This window comes from Nilaparvata lugens, chromosome 7, assembly GCF_014356525.2.
Source record: "Nilaparvata lugens isolate BPH chromosome 7, ASM1435652v1, whole genome shotgun sequence".
Taxonomy (NCBI): Eukaryota; Metazoa; Arthropoda; class Insecta; order Hemiptera; family Delphacidae; genus Nilaparvata; species Nilaparvata lugens.
Genome location: NC_052510.1, coordinates 62,761,048 through 62,788,500, shown reverse-complemented (window position 1 = coordinate 62,788,500; position 27,453 = coordinate 62,761,048). Strand labels below are relative to the sequence as shown.

The window sequence follows — 27,453 nt, the reverse complement described above, 5'->3', positions numbered from 1 at the left end:
GCGACCATATTTTCAAGTGATCGTGGTTTAGTGTTAAGCGTAGATCGTGCATATGACTCAAGGCCAAAAATTATGTCAATCTCAAGTTTTGGTTCCAAAATTCGTTTAAATCATGGACTGGAAATTCGTTTTCTGACTAGAAATCATCCTGAAATAAAATAGGTACACACTGAGGAAATATCTGACGAACAGGTTTGTTGAAATAGTTTGAGCAAGTTTTATTCATTCATACTTTTATATACAAATACACATAATCAAATCAATGAATGAGAGAAAATCACCAGCATTACCCAAAACTGTTTATTATATTGGAATGTTCGTTCTAATAACGACAACAAGCATTGAAAAATGTTTTCCCTTGAGATCTTTGACAAGCATGTTTGTCAAACATTCTAAGTGCCTGTTGCACAGAAGCCGGTTAAATTTTAACCGTGATTAATTCCAGGAGAACCAATCAGAGAGGCCGTCTTTTCAAAAACGCCTTCTCTGATTAGTTCTCGTAAAGTTAATCACGGTTAAAATTTAACCGGCTTTTGTGCAACCGGGCCTAACAGTGTTAATCAAGCTCACAATATTTCATTCAGCCTCTAGTGAGGCGAACCCACGTAGTAGTGGCAGTAGTTGATTAGCATTGGTGTTGCTATCCTTATGACAAAATTTATTATAAATAATGTTCATAATATTCATAATTGAGATATAGCCTAACACTTTGTTGGTAATTAATTATATTTCACTGTTGAAAAACGATTTGGCATATTTGTGGAGCTAGAAAAGGATAGCGATATCTCGTTTGTCGAATAGCAACTCCAATGTTGATCAAATACTGTCATTATAATGTGGACCTCACTCTAATCACCTTTACTGACTATTTGACATGAGTTGCACCATATAAATGAGGCAAACTAACCTTGAAAGAACTCCTTGTGCGCATAGATGAACCAGACAGTGGCCTTGCAGCCTGTCAGTGTTAGCATCCACTCCTGGTGGTCGTTCCATTTCAGCGGGTAGCGTGATTGCAGCGTGTATTCTAGCGTTTCACTCACCACTAAACTTCGGTACTGAAAATTTTAACATTTACAAGATTAGATGAAACCGTGGTAGATTTCTTTAAAATTTGATTTCTTCAATTCAATTCATTTTATTAATTTCATGCATAGCAATTTATCTTGTTTCGACTTGTTTTTCTCTTGTTCAGAAAGAAAGTTGTAAACAAGATTGAAGCCACGAAACCTGATTCATAAATATGTAATAATAGAAAATTGTTGACAATTTCTAGTTGTGTTCTTCATCGCTGTAATTTCATTTATTTAGTTGTTTTTGAATACAGTTACAGCTCATATAAATATGAACAACAGGCTAGGCTCAAAACTATCATTTTCCCAAGTTTTTATAAAGGATAAAATTTGCCAAAAAATTGGTTATATTTTCAGTGAAAAGATCTACTTTAATGCAATTTCCAAATTTATATATAAAGATTATTGGATTTGCGCCACTTCTAATTTAATGGAATAAAATAATTAGGACAACGTTAATCTTCTCAGAAAGTTATAACATGCACCAAAAAGTAATATAATAAGTGAAGTGACATCATACTATATAAGTGTGATGTTGGGTTAACTTGGTGTTAAGGCTTAAATACCGGGCCTAGGAAATTAGATTACATCTTAATACAGATGACAGTTACCTGTAAACTAGTGGTAGCTTCTAAATGCAGTAACTGCCCAGTCACTATCGAATCTAATGAACCCATAGATTTAATGGTCAATTGGATTCAATGAGTGTCCTAGAGACTGGGCCTAAGAAATTAGAATTGAATAGAATAAAGATGGAAATTACCTGTAAACTAGTGGTAGCTTCTAAATGCAGTAACTGGCCAGTCACTTTAGTCGTATATCCATCATTGGAGACAACCCAAGGCATGGTCACTTCCAGGTAAGAGCCCGGACCTATATTTATGTGAACTGCATTCGTTTCCTACAAGAAAAAAAATAGAAATTATTAATAACATTCGTCTCTCAGAGCAAAACAAATACAAATTATGAATAGTGTAATCATAGAGAAAAGACAGCATAAGAAGATATCCCATGGTATAGGGCGTCTATGTTACAAATTTCACGGTTAACTCAAGCCGATAGCCCTAGTAGTACTTTTTCGTGAATCTATGAGACGCTGGTGCCGTTCTTGTGCTTTCAACCGGCCAAAACAGTAATAATAGACAGTAGTATATAGTAATCGGTTTGAGTCAACAAAAAATCGACATGAAATTTGGAACATAAACTACCTATACCATAGGATATCTTCTAATGCTATGTTTTCTCTATGGTATAATCTATTGAGATGAATTAATAGCCTAGACAACTTAAGCTTTATGCCGGCGCCACACTCTTGCCAAGTCGCTCGCCAAATGACCATAGATCGCAATGTGATCAGAGACAAGATCAGTGATAGGGAATCACTTGCTTTCACTCGTCCAGTTTCCACAAACTTCGGAACGAAGGCAAGCCGAGCAGAGTGAAGGCAAGCGGTGGCATAGTAGCCATCCACACTCTCGCGCTCGTCGTCATTTGTACGCACTCGGCAAGAGTGTGGCGCCGGTATTAGAAGATATAATTTGATTTTGATTGATTTTTTATATTATAATAATATCGAGTGACCTGGCTGGCTCAGGTCGGGTGTCAGAATTTCCAGGTCGCTCCTGATCAATTTCAGGGTCTCATGACTGTACAATTACATGACCTAACGACTGTTTTAGGCAGCCGTTACCGACGATTTAACGTGTCCATCCGAAACACGGGAGTGGCCCGAGAAAATATCTTGAACGGACCAGGATTTGAACCCGGGTCTGGATTATAAAGCCAGCATCTGATCCACTCGACTACGCCTAATCCATTTTTTATATGGAAGATATAATTCAATGTTCTTATACATACCTAAGATCAGTGAATTAATACAAATTATTTATTTTATCTATTTATTAATTTATTCATACATTTATTGTACAAAATACTACAATCTTAATATAATTATGACATTGAAGGGAAAACTAGGCTGAGCCAGTACTATTTCTCTCAAAACATTCTGATAAAAAATTAATGTTGTCAAAGGTTGAGGTTATGTATGATATCACACACTGAGGTATTATTATGAGGGATTTATTGGTATACAGGACTCAAAATAGCAATATTTCTCATAACTAAAACCATGAAAGAATATTTACATTTTTTTTTTAATTGTGACCACAACAATATCGTTCGGATTTGAATATTCTTCAATTTCTAATTTATATTCAGTGATTCAAAGTACTAACCTTATTTTTTGAGAAGAGTATGTCGATTGTGGCATCATTTTGAGTACTTAATCTAATATCGAACGATTGCACTTGTCGTTTTTCACCAGGTAACGAAGGTTTTGTAACCTAAAAGAATATATAAAATAATTAGAAAAGAAATGAAGTTTGATAACCAAACAATATATAGATGAGTAGAATGAACAATAACAATGTATTCCAAAATGCAATAGAGAAAAACATAATCAAGGTTCAAAATACATGAAACTAAAACACAATGAAAAATGATCAAGTACTTTTCATTTTATTACAATACTCCTATAGAGAGGTCCACGTTATAATGACAGTGGAGAGAGATAGGAGATCAACGTTGCCGATCCTCAGTCTTGTCAATGCCTTCTATAGACGGTAGCTGGTACAGTTTTATTGATGTAATATTAACTGTTCATTCTCGTTTAAAATAATCAATTATATTTTATTAAGCAAAAAATTATATTTTTCAATTATTTCATAATTAAGATGAAATATTTTTTTAATTATTAATTCTACATTGTTAAAGGACGATCTGGCAACAGAGCAAAGCGATAAAGAGATAGCGCTATCCGCTATGTTGAATGAATGACAAGGATAGCAATACCATTGCTAATCAAACACTGCAATATAACGTGGAACTCACTATAGTTTCAACTCTTCAAAAATTTATAATTTTTATTGAGTTTGATAATCTATATCCCCAAAAAAGAAGAGTGAGTAGGTACATAAAACAAACTGAGTTATATCATAGAGAAAGATAAGACAAGAAGATATCCCATGGTATAGGGCGTTTATGTTTCAATTTTCAATGTTAACTCAAGCCGATAGTCCTAGTAGTTATTTTTCTTAAGCTATGTGACGCTGGTAGTCTCTCATACTGTGTCATTCTTACACTCTCACCCCAACAAAACACTAATAATTGACAGTAGTCTACAGTAATCGGCTTGACCTAACCTGACAGAATTAGTTCAAAAATTGGAACATAAAAAACCTATTCCATGGGATATCTTCATGGTATCTTTCCTCTATGATCAAACCCTCGTAAATGAATAATACTAACCTTTAAAGGTTGACAATCTTGTGGAAAGAAGAATTTGAACAAGTGTTCTCTTTGCCGATCCGCCCAGGGACCATAGCTGAAGTCTGTGCCTTTTCCACACTGCAATAAAATAAAGGAAATTTAATTAATTGATAAGAAATATCGTTGAAAATTCACGAATATTACCGTAAGTACTGTATCAGTAGAGTTTTATTTGGGTAATAATAATACTATTACAATTTTTATTTGTTTAGAATATATAAAAATTTTTAATACTGAAAATGTATTAAATATATTCAGTTGACTGGAAAACGTTTGTGAACTTATGAAACATGCTTCTTCTTCAGAGACAAATGGAATAGTGAAGCAAAATTATGAATTAATTGAGTGGTAAGTGAATTAATAATACACTTAATCAAATCTCATAGAAATTATATTTACACTGTGCCCTTCACTTCCACTGATACTGATATGCGGGAATTCAGCTTTAATCAAGGCTTTGCAGAATTATTTCATTCTATAGTTTGAAATTATTTTGGAAAATTTTATTTCAGACAGTGCTTTAGCTGAAATTTTCAGTGATCAACGTATAAATTATTACAGCACTTGTAACACATATTTATCAGCAATTGAAAGTAATGTGAACTGTTCCAAGTAATCGAACTACAACAAATAGTTGAATTTAATTTCATCCGGTCATCGGTGATGATTAGTTTATTTTACCCAATACATGGTTGAGAAAAAATGCCATTCAAGATCCAGTAGCCTACTCATCAGGTAAAAATAGATAAGGTCATTGATTGTACTAGCCTGGTTCATCCATATAGAAATAGAGATCAACGTTGTTTGAAGATAGGACGACAAATCCTTCTCCCATATACCTGGGCGGATCATCGGCCATGCCTGTATACTTCGGACTAGGAGCTAAGATCACCTGCAAAGTAAAATTCAGTTACAAAACAGTGTTTATCCATTCTAGCTTCAAATTATCATAGAATATCGTGAATTATCGTAAAAAACAACTGGATACTTTGGATTGATGCCGGTAGCTAATACGAAGAAATAGTGTTCTAATTCTCCCACTGTGATTGGACAACCACCAGAGGAAATTGTACTTAAAATATACACGAATTGTGAATCGGAGACGTGGGGAGAATGTGCTTGCCCGAAACTAAAACAGGAAAAAGTGGTCAAGTATTTGGGGATTATGGTAGACTGTCATCTCAAGTGGGACATGCATATAGAATTCATTTGTAAAAGGCTAAAATTTATATCTTATATATTTTACAAAATCCGTAAATTATTAAATATACAGGAGTTAAAACTAATTTATCATGGATACGTTCAGTCAATTCTGCAATATGCGTTAGGAGTATGGGGGGGAACTTATGATCACATAATAAATAGGATTTTTGTCATTCAAAAATGATAATAAAGACTATTCTGAATAGACCAAGAATTCATCCAAGCAGGGACACATTTGATGAATTCAAGGTAATGACCATACGCCAACTATATATTAAAAAATTCTCTACTACATAAGAAAAAATAAAGATAAATTTACAATAAGGAATAATCTAGCCACATATAATTTCAGGTTAAATTTTCATTATTTATTCAACATAAATCACACTAACCTAACAATATTACGTCGACAATTAAATTATTTAAGCACAAAATTAATAATTTAATCCCAAATGGTATGCAATTTTTAACTGAGGATAGACATGGGGCACAGATAAATAAATGGATAATTGAGACATTTTTCTTTACTCTCGATAATATTTTATAATATACATTTTTTTTCAACCTTATTTTTTTTGTTTACTTACGTGATTCTAAAATTTTGCCATATTTATTTTTATTTATAATAATAAAATAATATTTGATATAATAATATTGAACTGATGCTCACGCCCAGCGGACAGGATTTTCCTTGCTGGGTTGTTGCCTTAATGAATAGATTTTGATTTAAATATATTTAATTTATAATTTTTGTTTTGATTGTAAGCTATGTTTTATTTTTATTTCTATGAATTTCTTGAATAATTTATTGTAAATTGTATTGATGGCAAATAAAAAGAATTGAGAATTGAGAATTAATTGAAAATAGCTTCAAATTATCATAAAACTTGATAAAGGCATCATATAGCCGAACTTCGGCTATGTTTCAAACATGTGAGTAAACAACTTTAAAAAGGGTGCTTAGATTTATATTTTTATTTATATCATAAGATATTATTGAGACATGTATACTTTGGGCTAAAACCGAACCACTCTAATGTCTATTTGAGATTGAAGGATGTAGCTTAGGGCCCATTACACGGATACATTATAGAGAAAATATATCCTATGGTATATAGGGCGTTCGTGTTCCAATTTTTAATTTTAACTCAAGCCGTTAGTGCTAGTAGTACTTTTTTGTGAAGCTATGTGACGCTGTAGTCTCTCATATTGTGTCGTTTTTACACTCTCATCTCAACAACACACTAATCATAGACAGTAGTCGACAGCAATCGGCTTGAATTAACAGAAAATCGACTTGTAAAAATGTTGTTAAAATTAAATCGATTTGTAACATAAACGACCTATAACATGGGATATATTATTATACTAGATATCATTTCTCTATTGTCATATATAGTATGTAATAGGGGCAACTGGATAATGATTATATATTTGGACTAGTTTCACACTTTCATATGTAGCCTAATCGGAGAAAAAACCTTATTCAAAATACAACTTAATTCATTTCAGCTATGAAATGTTTTACATTTTTCTTCACCAATTCAACCTCAACAACTTCAAACAAATAATAACCCAAACCTAAACTCAACCCAATGTCATTACCGCGAATATATTGCTTCAAATTCAACTACCTACATGGTTAAATTATATTCGATTAGTAGGAGCCAACTCCTCTGAATATCATTCATAAAATCGCTTTCCGGTGGTTCAGAACCCACCTAAAACATTCATCTCTCACTATCATCCGCCTCATTACCAACGCACAAGCCTAGAGCTCATGTGGGCATCACCCTCAGTAGAAAAAACTACCTAGAACCACTACATATTTACTTCATATTCGACTACATATATAATGACTGTTCCATAGGGCCATCAGCCACTGAAATATTTCCAAAAATGTAAACCAAATCTCTTATGTTTTCAATCTATTAATTGTATTTCAATCCTTATCTTTTATTAGTTGATTACATATTAGTGTTGAGCTAGCTTAAATTGAATCTATAGCCTCCTCCACACTCTCGCCGAGTGACTGGTCAGTCACTGAAATATTTCCAACAATGTAAACAGAATCTCTTATGTTTTCAATCTATTAATTGTATTTCAATCCTTATCTTTTATTAGTTGATTACATATTAGTGTTGAGCTAGCTTAAATTGAATCTATTGCCTCCTCCACACTCTCGCCAAGTGACTGGTCAGTCACTGAAATATTTCCAACAATGTAAACAGAATTTCTTATGTTTTCAATCTATTAATAGTATTTCATTCCTTATCTTTTAATAGTTGATTACATATTAGTGTTGAGCTAGCTTAAACTGAATCTATTGCCTCCTCCACACTCTCGCCGAGTGACTGGTCAGCCACTGAAATATTTTCAACAATTTACACCAAATTTATTATGTTTTTAATCTGTGAATTGTATTTCAATCCTTATTAATTATTAGTTGATTACATATTAGTGTTGAGCTAGCTTAAATTAAATCTATTGCCTCCTCCACACTCTCGCCGAGTGACTGGTCGAATGTCAAACGTCTCAGATCGACGTAAAGCTGGATTCACACACTACAGTCACAGTGAAAATACAGAGTGGGGCAGAGCCGATTGACGAGTTTGAAGGGTTATAAGAAATGAACCGTTCAACTTGGATAAAAATTCTTTAAGGGGTTCAATTCAGTTTGAAATATGGGTTTTATTGTTAATTTTTGAAAATTATATCAGTTGAATGGCGGCCATAAGCATCAATACACTGATGTAGCGTATTTTTGAAGTTTTAAAACACATTTTGGCACACTGCGATTGGTAAGGCTCTTCTCTGATTCGCTCCTTTTGTTCTTCCAAGGTGTGTGGGCGATCTTTGGAAATTTTATTTTTGAGTTTTAATCTCATAGAAAGAAATCGCATATGCTTAAATCGGGTGAGCGTGCTGACCATAGTTCTTTGAGAATGGCAAGTTCACCGTCAATGTCATCTCCCAGCGTTATGTGGCAATGCTACAAACGTGTCTGCGCCCCAAATTGGAAGAACTTGCTGAGGAACATGACTTGGGAGAAATATGGTTTAGCAGGATGAAGCTATAGCCCACATAGGGCGCATTTCAATGAATGTGTTGAGACAAATGTTCACAGGGCGGCTTATCTCACTAAGGGTGCACTTGAGGTGGCCGGCACGCTCACCCGATTTAAGCATATGCGATCTTTTTCTATGGTGTTACCTCAAAAATGAAGTTTTCAAAGATCGCCCACTTACCTTGGAAGAACTAAAGGAACGAATCAGAGAAGAGATCCAGGCCTTATCAATCGCAGTGTGCCGAAATGCGTTTTAAACCTTCAAAAATACGCTACATTAGTATATTGCTTATGGCCGCCATTTAACTGATATAATTTCCAAAAAATTAACAATAAAAACTATATCTCAAACTGAATTGTACCCATTAAAGATTTTTTTCCAAGTTGAACGGTTCATTACTTATAACCATTCCAAACTCGTCAATCGGCTCTGCCCCACCCTGTATAATTCACATAAGTTCTAATTGGATCATCCCGTAGAGTGAGTATAAATAATTTCATTAGAGCTTATGAGAAATATATTTCCACTGTTCACTGTCACTGTTCATTTATTTATTTATTCAATGATACACAAAACACAATTCATTAAATTGTGTACGAGTCCAGCTTAAATCGGAGTGAAGGCGAGCGGTGGCATAGTAGCCATCCACACGCTTGCGTTCGTCGTCATTCGTACCAACTCAGCGAGAGTGTGGCGCCGGCATATTACAAGTGGAGTACCTTGAAATTCTCCGCTTTGCATTTGGCGATATGCGTGAAGTGATCGAGTCTGGAGGCGGCCGGCTTGGTTGAGTAGACAAAGTGCGCCTCTTCGACAAGCACCGACAGGGTCGTCGGAACTAGCCGGTTGCCGAAAACCATACGACCCTGAAATCCCAAACAAATTATCGATTAAACCGTGAACAAACAAGTACAATAATTCATTATTTATCGAACCATGCTTAAAATAGGGAAGAAGGGCATATTCACTATCTTTAAATAGTGAATAGTAATGAATGAAAGTGCCGAACTTTGCATGAACCCTGCAAGTCCCGGCGCAGCTTTCTGACAGAGACACAGGAGCTGAGCTCCTCTGCTCCACAGGCAAGAATGAGATTATGGCATGAGAGTACAGACGCCACTGACTTGGTGTTGAGGGAGCAACTTCCAACAGGAGCAGAGCTGTCATATGGCAAATGGAAAACTCTGAACCGCCTCAGAGTAGAGTGTGCCTGCACAAAAGAAAATCGCACAACTTGGAGGCAGATTGAGGACCCGTACTGCGACGGTGGCGATATCCAATCAGATGACCACCTCCTAAAACGCTGTCTTGCACCAGCATGCACTCGACAAGACCTCTTCGAATTTAATGACGAAGCTGTTGAAACAGTGGATTTTTATTTTAATTTAGGCATTTAATCATCTATCACCTGACACGCACGAACGAAAAATAAACCTGTATCAGCTACCGTCTATAGAAGGCAGAAGGCATTGACAAGACAGAGGTTTGGCAACGTTTTTCTCCTATCTTTCTCCACTGCCATTATAACGTGGACCTCACTATAGGGACCTTCACAACACAGGAAGATGAACTTAAAAAATCCAAGTTAAAAATGTCGAGACTGTAGGTTAAAATGAAAATTTACAAATATATTTACCGAAGAAACGTCAACTTTGATTACAGGAATGAGATCTCTCCAGCTTTTGCCCAGTGATCCAGCTCCAGGCTGGGGTCTCTCCTGTCTACTCACACACGACATCTGCGATTGTCGTTCTGCAAATTAAGCAATAAATAAATTATAAACACTATGATAAATGAATAAAACAATTTAGAAAATAAATTACAGATAGACTGACACTGTGCTGCATAAAATTCAGCTTGTTTCCTCAGCAACCTAAGCAGCCAAATTTAGCAATAAATCATTATAAATGAATAAGAGGCAAGCACTATTATAAATTAATAAAACAATTTAGAAAATACATTACAGATACCGGCACAACAGCTGGTTAAATTTCAACCGTGATTAATTTCACGAGAACCAATCAGAGAAGGCGTTTTTGAAAAGACGGCTTCTCTGATTGGTTCTCGTGGAATTAATCACGGTTAAAATTTAACCAGCTTTTGTGCAACCGGCACTTAGAGTGAAACTGTTTTGGGCTATGCAATCCATCCAAATTGAGTAGAGAAAATTGGAGTCCTTCTGAATTTTCTCTCTCAATCATATTAAATTATCTGTTTAGAATTAATGAATAGTAAATGCAGCATAGAAGCAGAGTATTGAATGTTATTCAATTAATTGATCTACCTGGATCGTTGGATGAGAACTCGTGGATATCGCAGGAGAACAGGTTGGGATCCAAACCAAACACCCGCTCTAAATGGCCATAAACTGCACATCGATTATAGACATGTAACTCGAATCCATTCAGCATCACTGATAAGCGAGTGTCAGAGTGAGACAGGTCTGAAATTGAAAGAGATAAACATATTGAAACTGATTCATATGCTAGGAAGTAGAAAAACAATGAATAGGAATATTGCTCCAACAAGGTCTCACTTGTTATTTTCCACGGAACAGAATTAATCTTCCGTCTCATCGGGCTTCTATGAATAGTTTATAATACAGTGATCAAAAAGTCCCTCCGCAGTAAAATACCGGGTGCTTCAAAAAAATGTATACACACTTTGAACTTTCATAGAAATTTATTTACCGTTCTACAAAGTACTGATTCTGTACATCGTATCAAAACGTCCAATGAGATTTCTCTACACACTGCTTGAATCTCATTCCAATGAATATCTAGGTTACGTGGTTTACGTTTGTACACCTCATCTTTTACTGTGCCCACAAGAAGAAATCCAGTGGTGTAAGGTCTGGAGAGCGTGCTGGAAACTCGATTGGCCCCCTGCGTCCTGTCCACTGGCCTGGCAAATTTTGATCCAGGTAAGCTCGTACGTCCCTGTGATAGTGCGGCGTAGCACCATCTTGTTGGAAATAAAAATCATCATTACCGTATAATGCACGAATGGCAGGAAATATGGAATCAGCAAGCATTGTTAGGTAATTAATACCAGTTACAGTGCCTTCAAATCGAAAAGGTCAAATGAGTCCCCTTGAAGACAAACCGCACCACACATTTACACCAGGCAAATTTACAGCTTTTTCAATTGTAATGTGAGTATTTTCTTCACCCCAGTAAACACAATTGTGCCTATTGACAGTTCCATTAAGTTTGAATTGGGCTTCATCCGACCAAATGATGCTACCCATAAATCCTGGTTCACGTATCACCATCTCCTGAATCCATTCACAATATTGCAACCTTCGATCTGGATCATCGTCATTTAGCTGTTGCACCAGCCTTGGAATGTAAACACGATACTTGCCTCTCTTCAGAATGCGTAGCACGCTTCTAGCACTTACATCACTTTCACGTGCCCCTTGCCTTGAAGATTTGTTACGAGACCGTTGAAACAGTTCCAAGACTGCCGTTGATGACTCATCACTTGTAGCTGTTCGAGGCCGACCTGAATGACCTTTATGCACACCACACACTGTTCCATGAACTTCGAATTTGTCTCGTACGCGTGTAATTGTTAATCTTGAAGGTGGTTCTGTATCATACTCCCTTCTCCACTGTCTTTGAACTTCATTTACATTCTCAAACTTCCAGTACCACTTAATAACCTGCTTACGTTCTTCAAAACTCAAACGTACGTCCGCCATGTTGATATTACAAATTCAAACTAACAATATAACATTGAGGGACGATTATGCTGCCACCTGGCGAAGAAATATAACATTAGCCTTGTAGAGCGGTAAAACTACAATTGTTTAAAGTGTGTATACATTTTTTTGAAGCACCCGGTATATTATACAGAAAAGCCTTTTGCTGTGATGACACAACAATGTATGATGACATGTGTGTGTGTGTATGTGTGTGGGTGCATGTAAACACATGTTCATCATGCATGTCCCACCGTTAGTGGACACCCTTACACGCGTATTTCACTTCTCATCAGCTGATGTTATTCTTATTGACCGAACGCGGTGAGGTCTATGTTTTAACTCGAATTTTCTTTTGTCTGTATGTATGTAACGCATTTACGGCCAAACGCGTTGATAGAATTATATGAGATTTGACAGAAATATTCCTTTTTTAATTGCGCGTCGATGTATACACAAGGTTTTCATGAAATTTTGCATTTCAAGGATAATATCATGGAAGGAAAAGGAATTTCCTCCATACTCCGATATCACTATATAAATATATCATATACTCTGAAGATAGGATTAATCAGACTATAGAACTATTCATAATCAATCAGCTGACAAGTGGATTATTCATTGCATGCATTATTACACAGATGTCTGGAGAAGCCATGTCTATTCCTATGAGGCCCATGTTATACGAGCGCTAATGCCGCGGCGTTGACAACGCTGAACCAAGTTATACACAGCGTTGTTGGCGCGCACTATGGAAGTACCATTGCCCAGTTAACGCGACGCTAAAAACGCCGCGTTAACGCCGCGGCATTAGCGCTCGTATAACATGGGCCTAAGGTCTATAGTTTCAATATGTTGTTTTGCAGTCATGGTATTATGATGCGTGCTCAACAGTATCAATATTTTCACATTTGAAAAAACAAATTTAATAGGCGCACCGAGGCGCCAGTTGAGGAGTCAACAGGTGAGACCTCACAATTATATTGGTTTAGAACTTGAAAGATTTACACTTTTCAAGCAATTTTGAATGACAATAGATTGGAGTTCATGCTTATTGTGCAATGAGAGTTTCTACTCATTAAAACAGTCGATGAGTTATGTAGTCGTTACCACGGAGTGAGAGACCAACTGAGACTGGTAACGCTGCAACTAGAACATGTGACACCAGATACTTGTGGATGAGAAAACTGCGTGAGGTCTACTGTTCACAGAACTAATAGTATCTGTATGAGTACAAAAACAGTTGAAATAAAGGGTGATTATAAGAGGACTTTACAACTTTGAAAGCACATAAATATGTTTATTGAAATTACTTAGAAAATTGAGAAAGGTGTCATTTTGTTACTGAACACTTCAAGTTTAAGGTGTGGGTGTTATTTTGGTTCAATGTGACAGCCGTTGGTAATGCGACATACATCCCACCGATAATCGATTTCTTGCCACACTCCTGGTACGAGTTCAAAGTTGTAAAGTCCTTTTATAATCACCATGTATAATAAGCATAGCATCAGCTGATGAAAAGTAAAATGCGCGTGTTCGTGGCACATAAGTCTGAACGCACCTTTATACATCAGCCGGGACCGACATTTTTCTAAGGATACTGAGATTATGGTTGGAAAGAGGAAGAAATTTCCAATAAGTTTCACGTGATTTGTTCCTTTAACGTTTTTGAACTTTTTATGAGCGTTCAAACTGTATGAAATTTGGCTTTGAACTTGATGATTGTACTTTTTTCAACTTTCAGCGCTCATAAAAAGTTCAAATCCCTCAAACAAAGGAATAAATTATATGAATCTTATTGAAAATTTCTTCCACTTTCCAAACATATCCTTAAAATTTGATTTTAAATGATTGTTTTCTAGTTATCGACGTTTTACAAAAGTATCGACAAATCGATATATCTCAAAAAATAAGGTCGATATAAGAAAATTCTACAAGACATTTTTTGTTGCAAATTTCATGCAGTTTCTATGGTCTTCAGCCGTTACACCTTTGTGGGACACCCTATAATATAGTCGAGATTTGAGTGTCAACTCACACTTCGACTCTCTTCTAGAGATGAGACTCGACTCTAGTCGGGGGCATGTGTTTCCAAATGGTGACACTCAGACCAGTCGATTCTAGTCCTCCGCGATGTCACCAGAGTCGAGAGCATGTGTTTCCAAATGGTGACACTCAGACCAGTCGATTCCAGTCCTCCGCGATGTCACCAGAGTCGAGAGCATGTGTTTCCAAATGGTGACACTCAGTCCAGTCGATTCTAGTCCTCCGCGATGTCACCAGAGTCGAGAGCATGTGTTTCCAAATGGTGACACTCAGACCAGTCGATTCTAGTCCTCCGCGATGTCACCAGAGTCGAGAGCATGTGTTTCCAAATGGTGACACTCAGACCAGTCGATTCTAGTCCTCCGCGACGTCACCATTTGAAAACACATGCTCTCGACTAGAGTCGAGTCTCTTCTCCACCTGAGTCGCGTAAAGTGTGAGTTGAGCCTAAAGTAATTACCTTCAGAGACATCCTTGGGCACATAGGCTCTCCACCACCGGAATATCATCCATCCATCCTGTATACGAGCCGTGTAGTCGTAGGTGATGTAAACTATGTCTCTGAACATTATCTTGCCCGACAGAACGCACAGTGTGAACGAACCTGCAATAAACAAGGACAATTATATAACATCATTTTCGTTCAACAGCGGAAGCAGAAACCTATCAAAAAATATTGACACCATAGTGTGGTGCACGTTATTATTTATTTGTGGATACAATCCTTAACAAAAACTTTGATGATAATAGAGCTCTTAATTAAAATATATAAATTTGGTGAAGAAATAAAGAGGATGAAGTATAGAAAGTTTTGCTACCAGTTTTGTGAAGCAAATAGTATTTTGTTATAGTGAGGTCCACGTTATAATGGCAGTAAAGAAGGATAGGAGAAAAAAATTGCCGATCCTCTGTCTTGTCAATACCTTCTATAGACGGTAGCTGATACAGGTTTATTGATGTAATATTAACTGTTCATTCTCGTTTAAAATAATCAATATTATATTTAATAAGCAAAAATTATTTTTCAAAAAAAATTATAATGAATTTTCATAACTAAGATGAAATATTTTGTTAATAAATTATTAATGCTATACTCGATATTATGAAATTCTTGCTTAGAGTGTAATTGTAGATTTTAGTGAAATTTTCAATATTTTTTGTAATTGTGAAGGAAGATTTTTGTTTGGATTTGTATTTGGAAAATGGTCAATCTGATAAATTCAAAATTGTAGTAGATACTTTTTTTGGACTCAAAATTGTGTGCGAGTTAAGTTATCATTACTTAAGTAACATAACCTTTAGACTGTGTATTCCAAATTAAGGTTTGAAGCAGTTTTGGGCAAATGCCTCCTGGTGTGTTTACCTGGATTGTATTTGTATATGAATGAATGAATATAAATACATTGTTAGAAGACGATCTGGCAACAGTGCAAAGCGAGAAAGAGATAGCACTATCGGCTTTGTTGAATGATAGACAAGGATAGCAATACCACTGCTAATCAAACACTACCAATATAACGTGGACCTCACTATGATGGTCTCTTGATCTACTCCGAGCTAGTTTTGATGTAACTCCAGTCAATAAGTAAACAAAATAAGAAAATATTGCTTATTTACTTCAATAACTACACGACGTTGTAAAATAACATCAAAACCATGTGAGTGTAAGCGTGTTTGACTTGTAGTATTATTTAATTAATATTTGTATTTCTATTATAATAGTTAATCAATTGACTGCACTCATTAATTCCTTTCTACGACACTATAAATACAAACAAAACGGGCTGGTCGATGTTTAGCTTTCAAATTCGATCGAAGCCACTAATCAGGTCTAGTAAATAAAGTAACTCAAAAATATTTGTAATGAAACACTGGAATGTTGTCTAGAAGTATCACGAATTTATAGAAAAACTAACAGGTAGCCCGTGCATCGCAAGGGTCTGATTGAAAGCTTGGCAAACTGAAAACTTGACCTACTGAGGTCTTGAAGAATTTAAAATAGGCCTATAACCATCCTCGGTAAACAAAATGGGACTATGTCTACTGCTAAACATGTACAGTTGTGAAATTCAGGTTGAAAGTCAATTAAAATTAAAATTGATTCAAATTTATTGCCAAATCAATACAGAAAAAATTACAAAATTGAAAAACAAAATTTAGTTTCATACATTGAGAAGCTGACAAACAAAACTACATAAGTTTTCATTAAAACTGAATAATGAAATAATAATTCATTTTGGCGTTACCAGCAAAACAAAGTTTGTGCGCTAGCAACTCAAATAGAGAAAAATGAAAAAAAGGAACTGAATGAAACAAAAATTTAGCAAACACTTTTAAAGAAAACGTGATAAATTTAATAATAATAGGCAATTTTATGCGCAATAGAATGGCTTAAGCCTTTTTATATTGCAGCTGTTAAGACAAATAAATGTATCAATCATATTAGAAGTGTCAAGAATCTCTTATCTGGCTTCTTGCAAAGATTTATGAATAAAGTAATTCATAACATAAAAGTCAACATAATACATTTCGACAAAAAAATATTCTCACCAAAATTTTGAAAACAAAACAAGATATAATATGAGAAATAATTGGTATACATCACAGGACAACATAATAAAATGAAATTAGGGCTTGAGAGGTAGTAAGGGGGAAATAAATAAATAGAACATGAGAATAAAATATTGGTTTATGCATAGAATTAAAATAACTTTGTTATAGTTCAGACACTGTATCACTTGTAAATATTTGAAAAAAAACACTTACTTTTCTTGGAGTATTGAGGAATGCATTTCACTCCTGAAGAGGAGCTTAAAATACTCAATACTCCAAGAAAAGTAAGTGTTTTTTTTTCAAATATTTACAAGTGATACAGTGTCTGATGAACTACAACAAAGTTATTATATAGTGTTTCGTCATGGAAAGCAACATCAATGATTAAAATATTTAATAATCATCATGAATATGTCAATCATGGAGGACAAATTATATTGGAAATTCGGAACGCTGACGTTGGAAGGAAAAAGAAATACTGGAATAAAAACCTGTACCAAATAAAACTGTAGAATTTGACAATATATGTGTGTTTTTATCTCATTATGGAACGGTTCTACAACATGACAGTGACTTGGTCGAATTTTTAAAGGAGATACTCTCAATTCGGCTCATTACACTATAAAGAGAAGAGAGGAGCAGAAAATAAAAAATCTGGTGTGGCGCACTCACACAATTTCCTTGCCGTTATGGAAATTTATCACCTGACGCTAGTGTTCCCGCGCATCTCAAGTCTACTATTCAAAGATCCAAGCCAGCTGGTGACAGTACAACAACGCTGGAGACACACGAAGTTTGCTATCTCTTTATAGTGAATGATTAAATAGAATCAACAGTTGCCAACAGTTTGCAATTGAAATAATAACATTTTCTCGGATTTCGAGCTTATTTTGAATTTTGGGTAAAAATGTTCCTGAACATTAATTGTAGAGATTTTCATGCTCAATCTTTTCCACTTGGAATTTTTTGTTTAAATTGTATCTGAAGCCTGATAATTGGGGTGAAAATGTTCCTGAACATTAATTGTAGAAATTTCATGCTCAATCTTTTCCACTTGGAATTTTTTGTTTAAATTGTATCTGAAGCCTGATAATTGGGAATCTAAAATCGGACTTTGCTTAGATGGGGTGGAGTTCCTGAAATTTTTACAGATATGGGACTTGTGGCAGTTGATATAGCTTATCAATGACTATTTTAGGTATAAATTTGATCAAAATCGTTGGAGCCATTTTCAAAAAAAAATCGCGAAAACCCTTGTTTTTGGCAACATTTTTGCCATTTTAGCCGCCATCTTGAATTGCACTTGATCGAAATTGTTCGTGTCGGATCCTTATAGTGTAAGGACCTTAAGTTCCATATTTCAAGTCATTCCGTTAATTGGGAGATGAGATATCGTGTACACAGACGCACATACACTCATACACTCATACACACACACACACACACACACACACACACACACACACACACACACACACACACACATAAACCTTAAGTAATATAGGACATCAAGTTACACACCAGTCTCAGTATTAATTTAACCACGGAAGAAAAAACTTCTCATTGATTTAATAACAAAATAAGTAGCTGAATATATTTTCAGGTTTTGTCCAGATCTAAATAAATTTTTGCATTATGTTACCATACTAGAACCATAGAGAAAATATATAGCATAAGTTTATAGAGAAAATATATAGCAAATTTCAAGTCATTCCGTTAATTGGGAGATGAGACATCGTGTACACAGACGCACATACACTCATATACACACACACACACACACACACACACACACACCACACACACACATACAGACCAATACCTAAAAACCAATATTTTGAACTCAGGGGACCTTGAAACGTATAGGAATTTAGAAATTGGGGTATCTTAATTTTTCCCGGAAAGCAATACTTTCCTTACCTATGGTAATAGGGCAAGGAAAGTAAAAAATAAGATAAATAGTTGAAGAAATCTCTATTATTAGTAAGAAATAGCTTAGCTTCAAATCAAATAATGAAGAAAAAAACAGCTGGGACATTTTTTAGTGCATCGCTTCGTTCAATACAATACCACTTACAACAGCAATGCATTGCTGCTAAACTATTAAAACACGATCATTATTGATCTCAGCTAAGCAAATGTATTAGAACAGATGTAATCTTTGACAAAGAAAGTAAATAGCATACTAATTGTGTTTGAGTAAGCAAGAGACAGAGAGTAAGTGACAGTGAGTATAAGAGAGAATAGAATTTTATTGATAATTATTACAAGACAAGACTATTGTGAGGTCCACGTTATAATGGCAGTATTTATCTAACATTGGTGTTGCTATCCTTGTCTATTATTTGACAAAACATATAGCACTAACCTTTTCTAGCTCCGCAACGTTGCCAAATCCGTTTTCAACAATGTAGAAATATAATTAATCAAGGCAGACAAACGGCATCGCTGTTCTTCTATCTTTATCCACTGTCATTATAACGTGGACCTCACTATAGAGATATATATGCCTTTCTATTTACACTTTAAAATATTAAAAGTGATGTAGGCGAAGTTAAGGAAAGAGAGAGAGAGAGTGAGAGAGAGAGAGAGAAAAGGGACAAGGGAGAGAGCAACTGTAAGAGAAAGAGCGATCTGTTGACTAAGAGAGAACACGGCTGCAGCTTTCATTTAAGTCAATAAAATTGCCCAATATGTACTTAGTTGAGGCACATACAAATCTAGATATGGGATGGAGAGATTCAATATCGTCACCCAACCTAATTAAGTAGGAAACTTTCAAAATGATCACATAATTTGAATGTATTTCAAACAGCTCTCGTTCCAAGTTTGAATCTTCTATATTTGTAAAATCAATCTGAAGATTGATATATTTTTATAGTATCACAAACGTGAGATGATTCTATTATTTTATTCTTTATTTATTTATACAAATGACAGTTGTTGTGAATAACATTGGGAGGAGAAATGATAAGGCTGACCTTGTACTCTTGAAAACATTCCTATGATCAAATACATAGAAAGAATATCATAGACACATATTTAATATTTTTATCTTTTCAGATGTTTATATCAGAGGTTCGATCATATCAAAATGATTTCTACAAATTGTAAGCCTTAGATTAGATATAGAATATATATGGTCTGTATTATTTGGTCTAAGGTTTATACAGTAATATTGTATTGACAATATACAGAGTTATCATAAAAGAATGGTGCGGTTTCGAACATTGTTTAAAGAAAAACCAAATTACCAACAGCTGATGTTGTTTATTCATCTAATTTGTCGTCTCAGGCAGTTTTTTACATAATTGATAAATTTAAATATGTGCGCCTTTAGTCGTTCGACAAAATATCCAAACGATAATCAATTTCTCTCCAAACATTCGCTAACATTTCATTGGTTATGGTTGTCATGGCTTCATTAATCCTGTTTTTAAGTGGTTCAGGTAGATTTTTTCTTGTAAATTTACATCAAAAACATTGTTTATTCACAAGAAATCGCGAACTGAACCACTTTAAAACAGGATTAAAGAACCAATGACAACCATAATCGAAGAAATTTTATCGAATGTTAAGAGAGAAATTTGTTATCGTTTGGACATTTGTCGAGCGACTAAGGGCGCACTTATTGAAAGTTATTAATCATGTAAAAAAACTGTTTCAGACGACAAATTAGGTGAATAAAAAACATTAACTGTAAGTAACTTGGTTTTTCTTTAAACAATGTTCGAAACCGCACCATTCTTTTATGATAATCCTGTATTCAAGTCTACAGATGGAAATAAATTGGAAATTGCATTTGTTCAAATGCTAATTGATGAATAATTATCATTAAACGAAAATCCCAATTAAATGCTGTAAATCACCCCGAAGACTTCTGCTACTGCAAATATTGACAACAGGGTTAACAGCTAGATGGAAATTCGATAAGCGCTACTATACAAAAATGATTTGTCAGCCCGGGAATCGAACCCAGTACCACCTAATTGCCGGTCAGGAATGCTTAACCTTACACCTAACAAATGCAACCAATTTATTTCCATCTGTAGACTGGCTGGGGCCGCTATGGCTTTGTATAAAATGAGCACTGCCATCCAGAGATTGTCAGTTTGGTATAAGGGTAAGCATTCCTGACCGGCAACTAGGAGGTACTGGGTTCGATTCTCGGGCTGACAAATAATTTTTTGTATAGCAGCGCTCATCGAATTTCCATCTAGCTGTTTACCCTGTTGTCAATATTTGCAGTAATTGTAATAATTTTTTTTTATTCAAACTGACAACCTGTTAACTCTGTTGTCAATATTTGCAGTAGCAGAAGCCTTCGGGGTAATTTACAGCATTTAATTGGAATTTCGTTTAATAATAATAATAATTATATATTCAAGTATTGACGATTATATCTCAATAATTGAGACGTTCCACATTATCTTGTGTTCTACAAATAGTATATTATTTAATTTATTTTGTATTTTGTTTTTGGCAATAAATAAATTATTTATACATTGATAGTTACAATATCATTCTCAACTCATGAATGATTGGGAAAGGATCAACAGGCTTAAAGCCCAAAACTGTTCTTTTCATAAATTTACATAGAAATTTTCCAAAAATAGGTTATGTTTATCACTTAATAATTTTTTTATTCAAATTATCTCAATAATTGAAAAGTTCCACATTATCATGTGTTCTACAAATTACATATATTATGTATATTTTATAATATGATATTGGCAATTTAATCAATTCATCTTGATAATTGAGACGTTCCACATTACCATTATGTTCTACAATTTGTATATTTTGTAGTTTATATGTGTATAATATTAGCAATATCATCAGTTAATCTTAATAGAGGAAAGGTTCAACACCATCAACTTGCGTTCTTCTGATTGTATCAGAGTGATACTAAAGTCAAGAAAATTAGTTACATAAATTCAACCTCTATTAGACTAATTTTCATTCAAAATTCGGGAATGGAATAGTACGGGATAAGCCTGTTTCGTTTCATTCTCAATCAGTATAAGATTATGTCATTGATGAATGAATGAATTTAATACATAACCGATGTATTATCATAGAGGAAGGATAGCATAAGAAGATATCTCATTTATGTAACCAAATTTCAAGCCGAATTTTGTTTATCTTAAGCTAATTACCGTCTATTATTAATGTTTTGGCCGAGTGAGAGTGTAAGAACAGCACAATCTACATGTTGGCCAATGAAGGCCAATGTCGACCAGCGTCAGTGTGTGGATGGATGGTTTGCCAGTGCTGGCCTTTGTAAGGAACTGCACCTTTACCAGGCTGGGCCAGCTTGGGTCGACATGTGGATGCGACATGAGAGACTACTGATTATTGTCGACTACTGTCTATTATTACTACGTTGATAGGAGTGTAAGAGCGGCACAGTATGAAAGACTACCAGCGTCACATAGCTTCACAAAAAATCTGGTGTGGTACACTCACACAACTTTCCTTGCTCATTGATCTATAAGCCTCATTCTTAAAAGAGGATAATTTCAGGGAATAACATTATGCCGATTGGCGGTTAAATAATTAAAACTATGATTATACTATTGTTATTGTTTTCAGAGTACATTTTCCTTTGTTTGAATTATGGAATTTGAGGATTTTTTAAGAGTTGTCAAAACAGCTGTTCTACAAATAAATATCGACATGTGTTCTTTTGAATAAACTGCTCTACCTACCTACCTCACGCACGAGAAGGAGGTTACAAAGTAAATTTCTCAGGGATGGGGTGGACCCCCTGTTAGTTTCCCAGGGAGGAGACTCATGCCAGTTAATAGAGCTGATAAATAACTATACAGGGTATGAATTAAAAAAAATCGGTCAAGTCATTTTTGAGAAAATCGTGATAGAAATTTAACAAAATTCATTCTTCTCAGGAATATTACGGAGCTCCTGCAATTTTCCCAGAAATGAGACTCATGTCAGTTGATAGGGCTTATAAATAGCTATCTAGGGTATAAATTTGAAGAAAATCGTTAGAGCCGTTTTCGAGAAAACCGTGAAAAATATGTTTTTTTAGCCATTATCCGCCATTTTGAATTGAATTTTATTGAATTTCTTATGGTCGGATCCTCATGGTATAAGGACCGTGTTTAAAATTTCAAGTCAATCGGTTAATTAGGAATGGAGTTATCGTGTTCACAGACACACACACACACACACACACACACACACACACACACCACACACACACACACACACACACACACACACACACACAGACCAACACCCAAAAATCATGTTTTTGGACTCAGGGGACCTTGAAACTTATAGAAAACATGAAATTGGGGTACCCTAAATTTTTTTGGAAAGCAATACTTTCCCCTTACCTATGGTAATAGGGCAAGGAAAGTAAAAAGAACATCTGGGACAATCAGCTTGAGTTAACAGTGAAGTTGGAGCATACGCGCCCTATACCAATGGATATCTTCTTATGCTATTTTTTTCTTTATGCTTCTATCTTCCTCACATGGATCAACGATCCCATTGGATGCGTGTATGTGCAAGTGCACGTCGAATCTTGCATGAGCCGAAAAACAAAATCTGGAAAGAGCCATTGAAACGCGTTGTTTCAGCTGCTCTTCCCAGATTTTGCATACTAAGTATACCATTCGTATTCATTTACCATTTCATTTTATTTTTTTTATTTATTTATTCATGGAGACAACAGGCAAAAAACCCATTTTGCCTCCTCAACACTATACAATAATTTCCAACATAATACAATTCTCAATAAAAAGAAGATAGAAAATAACTTATGAGAAAATAATAAATTATAAAAATAGCTAATTATAAAATTATGAGAATGAAATAAGACGAAAAATAGAAGAAATATATGACAGTCGTATATAGAATAATAAAAATAAATTAACTGAATTCAATAAAAAAAATGCACACATACCTCAGTAAACTAAAATCATTACTAGTATATAGACAAGAGGAAAAAAAGTGAATGTGTAATGTACTACCACTAGCCTTTATGAGGATAATTGAATAAAAGAAATGCAAGCGCAAATCACGAAATGATGGACCACATACTACAAAACTAAATCATACAAAATCCTTCGGAATTTGGAAGGGAAGAACCAGAAGATGTCCAAGTGCTCTGAATAAGTATTGAAAATTCTTTGAGCTCTACTCAAAGGAAAGTTATAATGGCTTACCGTTCTGGAGCGAGAAATATTCATTTCATATTGATCTGAAAGCAGTGTAGTCAGTTGTGCTTTATCTTCAGTTGCTATAAGTTTCTACGGCTGGTTGCACGAGACTAATAAAATTCAACCGTAAAAATACAGATATAAACTTCCCTGTTATCTGACTAAACCATCGCAACGAGAATTCAAAAACGATTCTTACTTCAATACAATGACGTCATTTTACGGTGGTTTAATATTTTTATTTATTAGGGATGATGCCCACATGAGCTCTTTGCTTGTTCGTGGGTAATTAGAAGCGCGAGGGTGATTTGATGAGTTGATCAAACGTCCATATCTAACGGCGGGATTCGACCCCGCGACCATAAAGTATAAACGATTATATTTACTCACCAACTCTGAGATATCCCTCGCGCACAAACAGTCGGTTGAGCAGTTTAGTCATGAAATAGCCCAACACCCTAGAGTTGTAGTAGGATATGTAGATGACCCAGGCCATAGTCGACACCAGCGACCCCAGCAGGAGGGCAAAGTTGCTGTCCATCTTCATGTTCTCCAGATTTCCGAACGTCGAGTTCGAAGCGAAATCTAACGGAAAGAAGTCCGACTTCTCCATCAAAGGCTTAATTGTACTCATGACTGGTTTCAACTTCTACGATACAAAGTAACTATTCATCTTTCGCTAACGGTGCAGTCTTTTCGATTACGATCTGAAAAACACAAAATGTTAGGTACTGTAAGTTACTGTACATACTGTCATTATTAGTCAAATTTATTAATCTATAGTAAGGTCCACGTTATAATGACAGTGGAAAAAGATAGGAGAACAACGTTGCCGATCCTCTGTCTTGTCAATGCCTTCTAGAGATGGTAGCTGATACAGGTTTATTGATATAATATTAACTGTTCATTCTCGTTTAAAATAATCAATATTATTTTATTTAAGCAAGAAATTATAGTTTTCAATAATTTCCTAATGAATTTTCATAATTAAGATGAAATATTTTGTTAATTATTAATTCTACATTGTTAGAAGACGATCTGGCAACAGAGGAAAGCGGGAAAGAGATAGCGCTATCCGCTTTGTTGAATGAGAGACAAGGATAGCAATACCATTGCTAATCAAACACTGTCATTATAACGTGGACCTCACTATATGTTTTCTCTATGGCTCAACTCACACTTATGCGACTCTAAAAGATTTCTACTTAAAAATAAGTCAGCAATGTGATACTTTGCTTCAGTGATCTATAATATAATAATGGAAAGAATCGGATTAGGTTAGGGATAGGAAATGACGCATCATCACGTCTGAACTATTCTACTGATTAACTTACTATTTTGCATATAGATACTTAATTTACCAAGGATGGTTATAGGCCTATTTTCAGTACCTCTAGATTTCAGTTCGTCAATATTCAATCTATTTGTGCTATAAACAAACCCTTGCGGAGCAGGTTACCTGATTGTTGTAAATAAAATAGTGTAAACTAAACAACAGTTTTATTTGGTCTATAAAGCACTCGTTTGTATCTTAACCTACATATTACTCGTGCTTTTATGTCCCTCTTTATAAAACCATGTTCCGGATAGACACGTTCAGTCGTTGGTCTCGGCTGCCTAAGAACAGTGGCTAGATCATGTCGGACGCCCTGAAATTGATCAGGTGCGACCTGAAAACTCTGACACCAGACCTGAGCCAGCCAGGTCACTTGATATCATTATTATAAAACCGTTGCCTAAAATAGTGTATACAGCAGTTTAAATGAGTTTTGAAGCAATCTAATAATTATAAGAGTTTTAAAACGCTACTTGAATGAAGAAGATATTATAAAAGCTGCAGTGGGAAATAGTTGGAATAAGTTTCAACGTTTGAAATTTGAACAATAACATGGCACAAAGTCTTATCACAAAATTCTGTGAATTGCACACACTTGAGATGGGTCTATCTCAAATTCTGAAAGTTGAAAGTAAATTTTAAATTGCAATGTTTTTGTAATTGTAGTGGATTAAATAGAAAGAGATAAATGATAAGATGGAATTTGAAGAACAAGAATTAAAGCATACAGAAAACAATATCAGATACTGCCTAACCTAATATATATGTGTTCTAAACTACAATAGTAGTAGACAAGTTTGACAATTATTGTAGATCATTCTAGAAGACATTAATAGATTTTATGTTGTTTATTCAAAAACTGTTTAGCCGTAATAATTAAATAATAGAAAAATTTGCACTTACAATGCTCATCACTAGTGACACTTCAATGCATCTGAATCATTTTTTGAAGCATCAATGTCTATTATTTCTTCTATAGCTACATTTTACAAATTTCACTTTTGAATGTCACATATTTACAGTTGAAATTCATCAAGGAGCACAACTACAATTAATAAAAATCTACAATTACTCAAGTACAACTTTAGAGTACCTACAGCCTAAAAAGCAATGCCATGATTATGTCAAAAAGTGAACATTGAAGCAAGGCAAGCAACTTATTCTCATACTGGTTATTGATAAGATAATTAATTTAATTGTGATTGTAAAATGAAATTTTCAAAAGCAAATTCCATTTAAAATAATCAATGATTGAAAAATAATCCTATTGAATTCTACTTCATCAATCATAAAAATTATATAAATTTGTTAATAGCCTATCAACAGTTCTATATCCGTCTAAATAGCCAAATTCGTACACTATTGTACAACGTCAGGTTGGCCGAGTGGTCTAAGGCGCCAGATTTAAGCTCTGGTTCCCGGTTGGGAGCGTGGGTTCGAACCCCACACCTGACAGTACTTTTTTGCTGACTGGAGAGCTCTTAAAAAATTCAGTTATGCTCAATATAGTTACTATTTTAAAAATTTTAAATAATTATTAGATTCTAATTCTACCTGACAGTACTTTTTTGCTGACTGGAAAGCTCTTAAAAAATTCAGTTATGCTCAATATACTAGTTTAACAAATTTCCAATATTTATAATTTGTAAAAAATTAAGGTCCAATGCTATAATACGTATTTGAGAGCTTTTTATTAAGCTATGATAATAACAAATCCTGAATTAAAAATATAGTATTTAAATATACTGTATTTAAAAATACAGAATCTAATATAATTTCCAGGATACAACTTTCTTTTTAATTGATAAAACAACAAATACACACAGATCATTGAATCGCTCTCTGTACTAAATTGTTCAATCCTCAATATAAATTCAATAATTTTTCTATTGGCCTAGTTATAGTTCTAGCTTAGAGGATGAATTTATTTAGATTCCTTGCCTATTTACTT

General features: G+C 34.7%; 2 protein-coding genes and 1 non-coding gene across 3 annotated transcripts in view; 1 reads left to right on the top strand and 2 right to left on the bottom strand.

Moving 5' to 3' along the window:
* LOC111051914 (transmembrane protein KIAA1109) overlaps positions 1–5,124 on the bottom strand; it is a 150,173-nt gene extending 145,049 nt beyond the window's left edge. Inside the window, 5 exon segments of the mRNA XM_039432017.1 lie at positions 908–1,058; positions 1,837–1,974; positions 3,308–3,415; positions 4,380–4,478; positions 5,089–5,124. Of these exon segments, the coding sequence (XP_039287951.1) occupies positions 908–1,058; positions 1,837–1,974; positions 3,308–3,415; positions 4,380–4,478; positions 5,089–5,109 (517 nt within the window). The 5' untranslated portion in view covers positions 5,110–5,124.
* Positions 5,125–5,163: 39 nt separating this feature from the next.
* On the bottom strand, positions 5,164–26,628 carry LOC111049669 (transmembrane protein KIAA1109 homolog). Its single transcript, XM_039432016.1, has 7 exons — positions 26,406–26,628; positions 24,557–24,873; positions 14,884–15,027; positions 10,956–11,114; positions 10,308–10,423; positions 9,391–9,537; positions 5,164–5,292 (listed from the first exon to the last, which is right to left on the bottom strand). Exons 2-7 carry the CDS (start codon positions 24,798–24,800, stop codon positions 5,164–5,166), a joined length of 939 nt encoding a protein of 312 aa, XP_039287950.1. The 5' UTR covers positions 24,801–24,873; positions 26,406–26,628.
* A 245-nt stretch (positions 26,629–26,873) lies between these two features.
* Positions 26,874–26,957, top strand: Trnal-uaa. The gene has a single exon. It is a non-coding gene; the product is annotated as a tRNA-Leu (tRNA).
* Positions 26,958–27,453: the final 496 nt, after the last annotated feature.

Bases quoted from the DNA above. Each gene is read 5' to 3' on its own strand.
- LOC111049669 (XM_039432016.1), bottom strand. From the start codon at position 24,800: ATGAGTACAATTAAGCCTTTGATGGAGAAGTCGGACTTCTTTCCGTTA. The intron at 15,028-24,556 runs GTGAGTAAATAT...TGTTTATTGCAG, and splicing joins CGAGGGATATCTCAGAGTTG to GTTCGTTCACACTGTGCGTT. The intron at 9,538-10,307 runs GTAAATATATTT...TTGGGATTTCAG, and splicing joins TCAAAGTTGACGTTTCTTCG to GGTCGTATGGTTTTCGGCAA.